This window comes from Lampetra fluviatilis, chromosome 54, assembly GCF_964198595.1.
Source record: "Lampetra fluviatilis chromosome 54, kcLamFluv1.1, whole genome shotgun sequence".
In the NCBI taxonomy this organism is placed as follows: Eukaryota; Metazoa; Chordata; class Hyperoartia; order Petromyzontiformes; family Petromyzontidae; genus Lampetra; species Lampetra fluviatilis.
The window spans coordinates 6,389,268-6,402,651 of record NC_136328.1 but is presented as its reverse complement, the minus strand read 5'-3'; the positions used below and the strand labels follow the sequence as shown (position 1 = coordinate 6,402,651).

The window sequence follows — 13,384 nt, the reverse complement described above, 5'->3', positions numbered from 1 at the left end:
GTATTTGTCTGCTATAAATTTCCACGTGATAAGCCACTTCGTTGGTCTATCACTTATGGCCAGGTCGCTTACAAAAAAGAGATATACAGCTCGATGGGTCTTACCTGGTAAAATAAAATAGTTTATAGTTTAGTTTAATTACAACCCTTATCACCCGCACCACTGCCTCCACCTCCACTACCACAATCACCACCATAATCACAATCACAACCACCACGCTCTTAACCACCGCCAGTACCACAATCACAACCTCCGTCGCCACTGGTACCACCGCTGCAATCGCTACAGGCCATTGTTTTATGGATGGGGCCTTCTCACGGCAGTTGTCACAGGTGCTCGCTAACGGAACTTGCCCCAACAACCTGATAGAGGCTACACTGGGTTGTATATCTCTGTTTGTGCACGTGTGTGTGTGTGTCCTGGTGCGGTGTGTAAACATCGCCACTCAGGAGACAAAGTCGGTCGGGCGTGGTGCTGGCCACTCACCCCCTCGTGTGCCGTGCCGGCCTTCATAGGTGCTACTCGCTAACAGCACTTGCCGCAACAGTCTGTTAAGGCTATACGGGGGATCTTTTTATTTTTGTGTGTGTCCACCTACGCCTGTGTGTGTAAGCATCTCTTTGGGGAGCGGTAGTATCGTGGTTATCGCACCGCATGACAAACCTGGCGCGACCCGAGCCCGATTCCCGCTCATCGTCAACATCGGCGACGAATGTCTGAACCAGTCCTGACCCTGCCCTAGGTCGACTCGGCCTTAAATAAGTACCTGGTGCGGTGTGCAAACATCACCCCCCGTGCGCGAAGTGTCGTAGGCCTTCGTAGGCGCTACTCTCGCTGAGAGCACTTGCCCAGACAGTCTGTTGAGGCTACACGGGGGATCTCTGTCTCTGTCTGCGCATGTGCCGCAGCTGCTGAACTGCCTGCTGGACATGGTGGAGAAGACGCGGCGAGCGCTCACCGTCATGCGCCGCTGCCAGGAGTCGGACCGCGAGGAGTTGGCGCACTGGGCCCGGCGGTACGGGGACAGCGAGGAACTCCGCAAGGGTGAGCCGCCCGCCCGCTCGCTCGCCCGCCCGCCCGCTCGCTCGCCCGCTCGCCCGCCCGCTCGCCCGCTCGCCCGCCCGCTCGCTCGCCGGATCGCCTGATCGCTCGCTCATTCACTCACCGTCTCGCTCATCCATTCGCTCGCTCAACGCCCTCGTCCATTCTTTTACTCACTCATACCATTGCCCGCTCGCTCACTCAGTCACTCACCGTCTCGCTCATCCATTTACTCCCTCCACACGCTCGTCCATACCCTTACTCACTCATACCATTGCCCGCTCGCTCACTCATTCACTCACCGTCTCGCTCATCCATTCGCTCCGTCCACACGCTCGTTCATTCCCTTACTCATATCAGTGCTCGCTCGCTCACCCCTTCACTCAGTCACCCATTCACTCAGTCACCCATTCACTCACTCACTCGCCTGCTCACCGTTCTATTCACGCGCTCGCCTCGCTCGCCGAGGTTAGCCATGGCTGAGAATCGTACCCGGGTGGTTGGGCTTACAGCGCAGTGCGCTAACCACTGCGCCACCGCTCCACGGAACAAGCAACACCGATCGAACGTGACCAAAAACCACACACGCAAGCGATTTGGCACAAACGTCGCCATGGAGAATCGAGCCTTGGGTTCCATACGAGAGGGCGGCGGTCGGTGTCGGTTCCCCGGGGATCCTGGGAAATTGTTGCGCTTGCGAGGTTCGTTGTTCCGGCCCCGCGGCCATCCCGGTTACAACCTTGCGGTGCGATGCACCGCGCGGCGTTGCCACAGTCTCGTTTAAACGTAAGAGGGCAGCCAACGTGTGAGCCGGAGTCACGGCGCCCAAGTCCACCAGATGTGCAAATCTTAACGCCGCAAGATGCGCTCGGTTGGGAACAACCCCAGATGGTAATTTCGCGCCCCTCCCGTGAAAACCACTGCAGACCGTCGTGCGTGTGTGTGTGTGTGCGGAAACACAGCGGCTCCCTTCGCGATGACCGCCTTTGAGTGTCGCGAATAATAATACTACTACCAATGGTGATGATGATGATGAACAAATAATATATATAATTATTATTTGTTTTTCGATCGAACTTTGTACCCGGGGCTCCACGCCGCGGGAAGGGGAGTGGAGTGCGTTGAGGCAAGAGGGCAGCAGACAACGGGGGGGGGGGGGGGGGGGGGGGGGCTCATGGTGAGGAGCGGTGGGAGAGAGAAAGGAGCGGGGAGGGGAGACGGAGAAGGGATGACTGGGCCAAGATGTCGGGATGAAGAGTGGTGGTGACGATGGTGAGAGGGTGGTGGTGATGATGAGATGGGTGGTAGTAATCATAAGAGGGTGGTGATGATAATGATGATGAGAGGGTGGTGATGATGATGAGAGGGTGGTGGTGGTGATGATGATGAGAGGGTGGTGATGACGATGAGAGGGTGGTGATGATGATGAGAGGGTGGTGGTGGTGATGATGATGAGAGGGTGGTGGTGATGATGAGAGGGTGGTGATGGTGATGATGATGAGAGGGTGGTGATGATGATGATGATGAGAGGGTGGTGATGATGATAGGGTGGTGATGGTGATGATGATGATGATGGTGAGAGGGTGGTGATGATGATGAGAGGGTGGTGATGGTGATGATGATGAGAGGGTGGTGATGATGATGAGAGGGTGGTGGTGGTGATGATGATGAGAGGGTGGTGGTGATGATGAGAGGGTGGTGATGGTGATGATGATGAGAGGGTGGTGATGATGATGATGATGAGAGGGTGGTGATGACGATGAGAGGGTGGTGATGGTGATGATGATGTGGTGATGGTGATGATGAGAGGGTGGTGGTGATGATGATGATGAGAGGGTGGTGGTGATGATGAGAGGGTGGTGATGGTGATGATGATGAGAGGGTGGTGATGATGATGAGAGGGTGGTGGTGGTGATGATGATGAGAGGGTGGTGGTGATGATGAGAGGGTGGTGATGGTGATGATGATGAGAGGGTGGTGATGATGATGATGATGATGAGAGGGTGGTGATGATGATAGGGTGGTGATGGTGATGATGATGATGATGGTGAGAGGGTGGTGATGATGATGAGAGGGTGGTGATCATAATGACAGGGTGGTGATGATGATGATGATGAGAGGGTGGTGGCGACGATGAGAGGGAAAGAGGAGAGGGAGAAGAGACAAGGAAGGATGAGCGAGCAGCGAGTGAGCTGCACGGAGGAGCGGAGTCTGTTTTCGCAGGGGGCGGCGGTGGGGAGAGGGGGGAGGGGTTCAGAGTGGGAGTGGCCACACAGAAGCCACGTGGTTTACGGGAGGCTTGGGCCACTTTGGAGATAGAGCTCCTGTCACAAGAAGAGCAGATGTGCTGCTCACGATGCGACCGCTCGATTTGACCCCGACCTCATTATCTATTATATTACTCAGTCTTCGGTTTGCATCGTCATCGTTTTTCAACTTTTCAATCAAAAACCCACTCGCTGATTCGATCCACCGCGGGCCAGTTCGTTCGCGTGTTCGTTCATTCAACTGAAGCGATTCGCCCGCGCGTTCATTTGCTTGCTCGGTCACCAACAAGTTTGACGCTGACGTTCATCTCCGTCACTTCGTTTTGTCGGCCCAACAACGAACTCACGCCGTGAATTCGTTCGTTGGTCGACTCTGCCCCCCCCCTCCCTCCCACATCCACCCCTCCCCACCCCCCTCCCACCTCCACCCCTCCCCACCCCCCCGCGCATCGCCATCGCAGACGCGGGACGCGAACTCGGGGCCCCCCCGGTCATCTCCCGCGTTCGTTCCGGACGAGATCTGGAGGAAAGCCGGTGAGCGAGACCTCCACCCCACCAAATCCCTCCCCCCACCCCCCATCCCCCCCAAAATTCCCCATCCCCCCCCCACTCCCCCATCCCCCCCCCATCCCCCCCCCATCCCCCCCACCCCGGTGCCCCCTGCGACAGAGCCCCCCATGACAGAGCCTCCCACGATGGAGCCCCCCACAACAGAGCCCCCCCCCACGATAGAGCCCCTCGCGATAGAGCCCCCCGCGACAGAGCCCCCCGCGACAGAGCCCTCCGCAGTCCCCTGCCATCCTCTTGTTTGTCCCCCATTCGATGGCAGCCCCTGTGAGCGGCTGCAGAGACTTTGAACCCCGTGACCCCTTGACTCCTTGACCCGTTCCGAGACGTCTGCAAGTCGCCGGGTGTGGGGGGTCCCGGTCACCGCCGAATCTCGGAACGCGCGAGCGCTTCGGCGTTAATTCTGTTCAGGAAGGCGCATGTCGCGCCGCTGTTTGTGATGACGTTGCTGCACGGCACTCGCCGCAGAGAATCGTAGCGACGCGGCCACACTCCACGATAGCTGCCGCCAAACTGTGCCACACGCCTGCCCCCCCGCATGGCCTTGTGGGAGCCTCGGTACCGGTAACGTTATTTTATTTTATTCTTCAGATTACGTTCCGGTGACGTACACGGACCTCATCGGAATGGGAAAGGGTTAAGGTCAGAGTTGAAGAGGAGATCACGGATGATGGTGGTGATGTTCACGCCATCACATACCGACATTGCTTCCTTCCATCTGCCAGACCCACCCCCCCCCCAATAGTTGGATATGGATGCCCCTCCCACCCATAAATATGCCGCCCCCCCTTCCTCCATACAAATTAATTTAGTAGATTCGCCACCATCTGGCCAAGGAGCTTTCCCTGGTTTGATAAAGTTGCACGCACGCTTGGGCTCACGCTGAGAGAGGCAGGGACAGGAGCGCACGCAGGCGTGTACGTACGTTGAACCTCTTTCGCACCATACGTAGCCAACCGGAGATGCGGGAAACGCGCGGAGAAGAGAGAGCGCGCGCGCGCGCGTCGACGCTCTCTCGCTCGCGACGTCGTGTGGACGTCATGTGGACGTCGTGTTGACTGTCAGGCGCGGTGAGTGGGGTCTCAGGCAGGATGCGCCGCGAGCTCCCGAGTGGATGGTCAACGATGGAGGTGCGGCGACTAAATCGACGGCTGTGCAGGCGCTGGAGATGGATGGTTGCATCACAAGACCGCGAGGGATAGTGACAATTCTAGATTTGAAGCTTTCGTGACTGCAAGGATTCATATTCTTTTTTTCGGTAAAGTCACGTAGGTAAAAAAAATTAAATTAATAAAAGTAAAATAAAAATAAAATAAAAATCACGACGTTTCGGAGGCAACACAAGCTTTATAGTGACAACTTGGATATCCGATAATTTGGGGCAATGTTAAGCGAACGTTAAGCTAACGTTACACGTTTACTGGGTAGGTCAAGGTGAACGACGATGATGATGACGTCGACTCAGTACAGTGGCAAATAATTTCAACGTTAAGAACCATTTCGGTCGGCATGTGTTCGACATCCAGAATTTTAGACGATGAATTAAAAAACACAATTGTCTGTTATTTTCTGACGGCGACGGTGGAAATCTCTGCCATCTTTTAACTGCGACAAAATAAATGGCAAACGAAACTCAAAACGATTTTTTTAAAATCTCTCCGACCGCCCAGAAAAGAGAAAAAAAACGAAAACAGCCCCCCCCCCCACTGCCCCAGATGTCCGCGCCATCTGATGCGGGCGCTGTAATTTCAGCGCAATTGATTTAAAGTCGTTTGCGCCCACGTGTCTTTAATTGAGTCTGCGCGCGCGTAATGGGATTGCATTTGGGTTGGATTGTTAGTGGAGAGGGGGGGGGGGTGGATAGTGGGGTGGTGGCGGGGGGGAAGTGTCTGGGGGGAAGGGGGGGGAGGCACGGGCGGGGGGCACGCATCTGTCAACAACAACAGCTTACGCTTATAATTTACCCGTAACGTAAACAAACGCGTGAGAGCGCAGACAATACGGAGGAGGAAACGGGCCCGGGTAGGAGCGACGGAGAGTGACCGAGAGAGTGAGCGAGAGAGTGAGCGAGAAAGTGAGCGAGAGAGTGAGCGAGCGAGAGAGTGAGCGAGAGGTGGCGGTTTTACATAAAGCTTAGTTTAAAAATGTAAAAAAAAAATTACGAAATGATGAACGAAGCAAAGTGCCGAATACACCGAGCATCTTGTTTCCACTGATCGTAAAAAACAAGAGCAATCGTCCACCTCGCACCAGAGCGGAGAGTGGACGACTGACCCCGACCCCCCCCCCCCCCAGGCCCCCACCCCTGCTGGGCATCCGTGAAAAATAGAGCTTCATAGCTCATCGGATTCCTCCTGTGGTCCAAAATAAAAAATAAACGAATCTGATTCTGACCTGTGGGAAACGTGTTAAACTCGGCCACCATCGTGGCGAAGTACGGCAAAATACCCCGGCTCACGGCGGGTGCGGTAGGGCTGGGTGGTGCGTTCCTGAACGGTGCGACGGTGAACATCGAAACGACGGCGATGGATCGAAGCGATTTAACATGGGTAGTAGTAGCAGTAGTGGGTGGGTGGTGGTGGTAGTGGTGGTGGGTGGTGATGGTAGTGGTGGGTGGTGGTGGTGGTAGTAGTGGGTGGGTGGTGGTGGTAGTGGTGGGTGGTGGTGGTAGTGGGGTGGGTGGTGGTGGTAGTGGGTGGTGGTGGTGGTAGTGGTGGGTGGTGGTGGTGGTGGTAGTGGGTGGTGGTGGTGGTAGTAGTGGTGGTGGTAGTAGTGGGTGGTGGTGGTGGTAGTAGTGGGTGGTGGTGGTAGTAGTGGGTGGTGGTGGTGGTAGTAGTAGTAGTGGGTGGTGGTGGTGGTAGTAGTAGTAGTGGTAGTAGTAGTAGTGGGTGGTGGTGGTAGTGGTGGGTGGTGGTAGTAGTAGTGGTGGGTGGTGATGGTGGTGGCAGTAGTGGTGGTAGTAGTAGTGGTGGTGGTAGTGGTGATGATGGTGGTGGTAGTCGTGATGGGTGGTAGTGAAGGCTGAAAGTCGACGGAGAGCGAGTGGGGAACGGACGACGCTGCCGTCAGCGTCGTGAGCGTGTGCGGGTTGAGGCGACGCAGCTCAAGGCAGCGGAGGCGTTGGTAATAAAGCGACGACGAACTTGCGAAAACGACCTCAAAGGGGGAGACGTAAAATCGGGGTTATCAGTGTACGACTGGCAATGGCACTAGTCGCACCGTTGTACGTTCCTGTATGTGTGCGGCCAATGAGAGCGGGTCGCTTGATTAACCCCACTCATTTCTCACGGTTATCACGTAACCCACTGTGTTTTAAACTGACTAACGTGGCACAGTAGAATCTTTCTTCTTGGTTCTTTCGGTAAAGTCACGTAGAAGGGAAGTAATAAAATAAAAAAAAACATAATAAAATAAAATAATTCTCACGACGTTTTGGCCACAACGCAAGCAGCCGTCTTTCACCTGAAGACGGCTGCTTACGTTGTGGCCGAAACGTCGTGAGAATTATTTTATTTTATTATGTTTTATTTTTATTATTTTATTACTTCCCTTCTACGTGACTTTACCGAAAGAACCAAGAAGATGAATCCCTGCAGTCACGAAAGCTTTAAATCGAAGTAGAATCTTTGTCAATGTTTGTCTTTGTGTAGGGGAGTGTGCATGTGATGGGTATCCGTGGCGGGAGGAGGTCATCTGCATCTCTCGTCTCTCCACACCTCCCTCTCTTGACGACACCTCTCGCATTCCACGACCATTCCTGCGCCGTCTTTGTCTCTCTGTAGCTCAAAGGACACATATCTGAGAGAGAGAGAGGGGTGGCCTCTTGCCCGCTGAAGGCCACGGGGATGATGGGTTGTGAACGGAATTGGACATCTGCGAAACACTGGACACGCGTGAAAAAGAGCTTCAATGGCTCATCGGATTCCTCCAGTATAAATATTCTGATTCTGCAGGAACGCTTTTTTTTTAAATATATATTTCAACGCGGCGTGACGGATTTGTGAAAGGGACATTGCCCGCTCATCTGTTTAGTAGCCCTCTTCTCTCATCTCGTCTTCACACGGCTCTCGCTTCCTTTCTCTCTCTCTGTCTCTTTTGTGGTCGTACACCACTTCGCTCGGTCATCTCACTCAGGAGTTTAGAAATTGGCCGAGGGATTACTCAGCTACAGGGCAACCCCCCCCCACCCCCCAGCAGTTGATTCGGTGAGGTTGTGGGTAGTGGGGGGATGGGGGGGTAATGTGGTGCAGTGTAGCTAATTATGTAGATGTTTCTGTGTGTGTGTGTACTGGACAGTGGGGAGTGGTGGTGTAGCGGTTAGCGCTGCGCTGCACTACGAACCTGGCGACCCGGGTTCGATTCCCGCTCACGGCAAACACCAGTGACGATTATCTGAACCGGTCCCGGGCCTCCCCTAGGTCGACTCAGCCTCAAATGACTACCTGGTGCGGTGTGTAAACATCGCCGCTAGGGAGACAAAGGCGGTCGGGCGTGGTGCTGGCCACCCACCGCCTCGTGTACCGTTCCGGCCTTCATAGGTGCTCGCTAACAGCACTTGCCCCTACAGTCTGTTAAGGCTATACGGGGGATCTTTATCTTTATGTACTGGACAATGCAGTTGTGGGGAGCGGTGGTGCGCTCGGAACCCGGCGACCCGGGTTCGATTCCCGCTCACGGCCAAACACCAGTGCCGATTATTTGAACCGGTCATGTGCCTCGCCCTAGGTCGACTCAGCCTCAAATGAGTACCTGGTGCGGTGTGTAAACATCGCCGCTAGGGAGACAAAGGCGGCCGGGCGTGGTGTTGGCTACCCACCCCCTTCGTGTGTGCCGTGCCGGCCTTCATAGGTGCTGCACTCTAACAGCACTTGCCCCAACAGACTGTTAAGGCTACACGGGGGATCTTTGTGCACTGCAGTTCAGTCGAAGGCGGCGGTGGGGCGGGGGATCTATTGCCACCCCCCTCCCTCCCCCCCAGCTTGGCAGACCGGCGCAGCGGCACAGCCGGCGGCTCGCGAGCGAATTTCATGATACAGGTTGAGGGATGACTCGGCCCATCATCCCTTCGGGGTCGATAAAGTGAGTAGTGTACCACATTGGTGGGGAAGTCGACAGGGGGGTGGTCTTACGGATAGACTCACGCCCCGCCATGGAGATGTGGAATTTCCACCGCTGGCTTTTGCCTCAATGCTCATTTGAGGCAGGAAATCACTTTGTTGGTTTTTAGCTGCCTGGAGGCAAACAGAATTCAAACCTTGACTGCTCTTTCTGTTTGTTCCTCGCCCATCGTCAACATCATCACCATCGTCCTCACCATTGTCATCATCGTTACCGGCGTTAATCATTGTCACCGTCATCTTCGTCGCCATGGCCACCACCATCGTCACCATCGTCGTCGTCGTCGTCGTCATCGCGTGAAGAGGAGGCTGTGAACGAGGTAAAGCGCCAGGCGGTGACGGAGCTGCAGAGAGCCATGGCGGACTCGGAGCGCAAGGCGCACGAGCTGATCGTGACGGAGCGCGCCAAGATGGAGCGGGTGCTCGCCGACGCCAAGAGGCAGGCGCTTGAGGACGCCGCCATGATCGTCCTGCAACAGGACGACTCGACCGAGGTGCGGCGCTCGCTCGCCCGTTCGCTCGCCCGTTCGCTCGCTCGCCCGGATGCTCGCTCGTCCACTCGGCCGCTTGCTCACCCGTTGGCTCGCTCACTAGCCGGCTCGCCCACCCGCTCACCCACTTGCCCGCTCCCTCTCGTGCTGAGCTAAGTCACCTTGTGCCTTATCGCTCAACCGCTCGCTCGCTCGCTCGCTTACCCGCTCGCCCACCCGCTCGCGTGCTCACCCACTTGCCCGCTCACCCACTTGCCCACTCCCTCGTGTGCTGAACTAAGCCACCTTGTCCCTTATCCCCTGGGCTACAGCTCCCTGCGAGCATCCCCTCTGCCCCTCTTAATTCATTTGTTCATTCTCGTTATTTCACGTTTCAATCCGCTCATTCAACCAAGTCGATATTTCGTTGGCTTGTTTGTTCACGCGTTCATTCATTCACGAATTAAATCCCTTGTTGGTCCATTCACGAATGCATTAATTTGCTCGTTCGCTTATTCGTCCATTCACTCATCTCTTCGTGAGAATGTCTCGCTCGGATTTCCTCCCACATGTCAACACTCGTTAAATTGGCCGAAAACTTCTCGGTATGTATGCTACCGTAGAGCTTGGGCAATTGGTGGCACCAGCTCACGCGCCAGTCTGCCTTCTCGCTTGTCTGTGGCTCCTCGCCTCTCCGTGTCGTTCTCTCTCTCCGAGAGTGAGCGAATGCCGTTGTGCGCATTACAAGTTGAAATAATGATTATTATTATTACAGAGCCCATGCATGTACGTGATTAGTTTCTTTATTCCCCCGTTTTTCGCCCCCGCCGTTTGTTTCGCCGCAGAGCTGCTGGAACTGCGGGCGCAAGGCGAGCGAGACCTGCAGCGGCTGCAACTCGGCGCGCTACTGCGGCGCGTTCTGCCAGCACAAGGACTGGGAGCGCCACCACCACGTGTGCGGTATGGCGCAGCACAAGAAGCTGTCCCAACAGCAGCAGCACCACCAGCAGCAGCAGCAACAGCCGCAGCAGCATATTCCCGAGGCGATGTCTGCGGAACCGCCATCCCCAAGTATCTCGCCAGGCCCTGGAGGAGGGTCACCTGCAAGCGTGGTCAAGATTCAGTCGGGCACCCCGAGACCAGCCACTCCGGACGGCTCGGTCGTGGTCGAGCCAGGGTCCTGCTAAGTTGCCCATGGAAACTGTTGCCTTCTTTTAAGGCCTTGCATTTTTTTTTGTCAAATTTTTTTTTGTCAATTTTTTTTTTTAGTTTTACGACGGTGGATCGAATGTTACAGAAGCTTTGCAGTTTTACCCGCTCGCCCTCCCGTCCCTTTGGCGGTTCGCGATTACTTTACAAACTGATCATTTTATAATCTGATTCTTTTATACATTTGATGAGGCTCACATCCGCTAAACGCTACGCAGTAAAACAACAATGACACGTGCGTGATTCGAGCCGTCGCCCGCCGCTTATAAAGTATGCGCGACACTCGATTGAAATCGATGAAAAGCATTTTTTTTTAATTAAAGCAAATTTTTTTTGTTACATTTATTGTGGCGTCCAACGGATTTCTGATTTTTAAAAAAAGGGGGATGGCTGGGGAAGTATTATTTTGATATTCATAACAAAAATTAATTCGTGCAGAAATCCACCAACCAGGTGGGGGAGGGGTTCAGAAAAAAAACTGAAAGATTTCTGCTGTTTCCGTTTGGACGTCTTCCACAAAACGGTGGTGAAATGGTGACAACAGCAGCAACAACAACAACAACGACAAAACCCCAACGTCGAAAGCAACGAAGGTGTTAATGGTGGGTTTTTTTTTACTTAAAAAATATACGAACGAACGAGATGGCTTCACCGCAGGGACGCGCGTTTTGCGTTCAATGGGAGCGGGGGCTTGATGGCTTATTTCAACCTTTCTACCCGTGGGACGGCAGCAAAGCGATGGAGACGGGGGGGGGAGGGGGAAGCATTGAACTGGACCGACGATCGATGGTCGCTTCAGATTGTGGAACTGGCGGAAACAATTTGGATTTTGGTCAAGAGCACAAAAGATCAGACGTGGGGAGGAGGTGGCGGGCGGGCGGGCGGGCGGGTGGGTGGCATTGACCGCTCGGATGACTCTCCGGCCATTCTCTTCGTACAAAAGCCGACGGGAAATCGTTTCCTCGCGTTATTACTTTTTAAACGGCATCTTAATTTCGCGAGTTATTTGTAAGAAGCGCGATGTTCTGCTGGTCGCGGTGGAATTTAAGTGTGGCGGCGGAGGTGCTCGTGTTTATTTAAAGGCCGGCGATGAGCGGTTTTTGCCGAGGTTTGCTTTCCATAAATGTATATTCGGTTATGTTTTAAAACACGTTTCGACGAACTGCACGTTCACGTGAATGGTATTGATGGCGCGTGATTTCACGCGTCGTTTTATCTTTAAGCTTTGTTCACTTGGAGCGCGCGGCTTTTGATTTTTTTGGTTTTCCGTTGTCAACGGCAAAAGCAAGAGACAAACAACGGACGATGATGGATGTCGTTCAAATGTTCTAAATGCACGCACACGCGAAAATCTTACGGGTTTTTACTCCCGAACAGCTCGACGGGACAGACATTACAATGTGCTACCTGCTCGATTGTTGCAAGACTGCTCTCGGACTTTCCTCAATCTGCTTGTTGGAAGGACGCGAACCTCTGTCCCGGACGTGCGCTGCTGGATGCCTCGGAAGGAAGGCAACTGATGTTTTCGGCGTTCTCTCCGGTGCGTTGTCGTGGGGTTGTACTGCGAGCGATGTTTGGCGCGGTGTCCGAATCGAGTTTGCCGAACAGGCTCCCGCCGGCATGCGCCGCGAAATGTCAAGACAGCGGTGCCGAACAGCGCGTAGCGGTACAACCCGAAAGCACGTCGCGAAAGAGATCTGCAGCACAAGACGCGAAAACCTACGTCGGTCATGCGTCGTTTGAGCATTTTCCCACGGACCTACACCTAATAAGGCCATCCTCTCAACATGCACAACTTACGAATGCTATCTGACATCTAAACTGAACGTTTTTATTTTACCAGGTAAGGCCCGATGATAGCTCTTTGTCAGAAGTGACCTGGCAACAAATGATAGCTCGAGGAAGTGGCTTATCAGGTGCAAATTTATAGCAGCGAAATACTCTAAATGCGCGATTCCAAATGTGAAGGGAAAACCCGGAGGACGAGGAGAAAAATCCACGCGACCACAGGGAGAGAGACGTACAAACTCCGAAGATGCAGGCGTCACGGTTGGGATCGAACCCACGACCTCCTGTACACCAGGCGATGTAATCAACATCTCGCCACCGACATGCAAGGAAGACGCTTCTTGCCTGAGCGAAATAACTTGGAAGAAGTGATGTCTATGTTACTGCACTGCTGTGAACTTGCTACATTGTGAAGGAAAAAAACATTTTCAGTGGGAACCTGTTACATCTAGATATTTTTGCTTTCATTTTACCCTCGTAACCGGGACGACGACGGCAGCGGCGGCGGTGGACGTGCATGATCGTTTGGACAATGATGTTTTATTCCAGGCGATAAAAATAAAAAAAACACATCAAGCGGTAGTCAGCACAGATTTCACAGGTTCAATCTCGACCTCAAAATCCATTCCGACCTCACCGTGGGGCTGTTACGCTCTGCGTTTAGGCTCGAGACCCCAAACGTCCCGGCGTTGGGAAAGTGCGGCGCCAATTCCAGAGGGCCTCGCTGCGGCGTTCCCGCGCGTGGCTCCTCCGTTTGCGATGAATTACGTCGGCCGTATTTAGCCCGAGTGCTCTTTGACGATCGCGGACCTCAGTATACGAGCAGGGTTGATCCGTGTGCCAAACATGGCAAATCGACGACGATGAATTCAGAATCTTGGCCTATGAGCAGCTTTTTTCGATTTAAAGCTTTCGTGACCGCAGG

At 54.1% G+C, this 13,384-nt stretch overlaps 1 protein-coding gene across 1 annotated transcript in view; it reads left to right on the top strand.

The window, feature by feature from the left end:
- Positions 1-11,518, top strand: part of LOC144949527 (protein CBFA2T1-like) — an 88,970-nt gene extending 77,452 nt beyond the window's left edge. The window contains exons 10-12 of the mRNA XM_078879453.1: positions 909-1,044; positions 9,296-9,486; positions 10,308-11,518. Of these exons, the coding sequence (XP_078735579.1) occupies positions 909-1,044; positions 9,296-9,486; positions 10,308-10,649 (669 nt within the window). The 3' untranslated portion in view covers positions 10,650-11,518. The remainder of the gene's footprint in view (positions 1-908; positions 1,045-9,295; positions 9,487-10,307) is intronic.
- Positions 11,519-13,384: the final 1,866 nt, after the last annotated feature.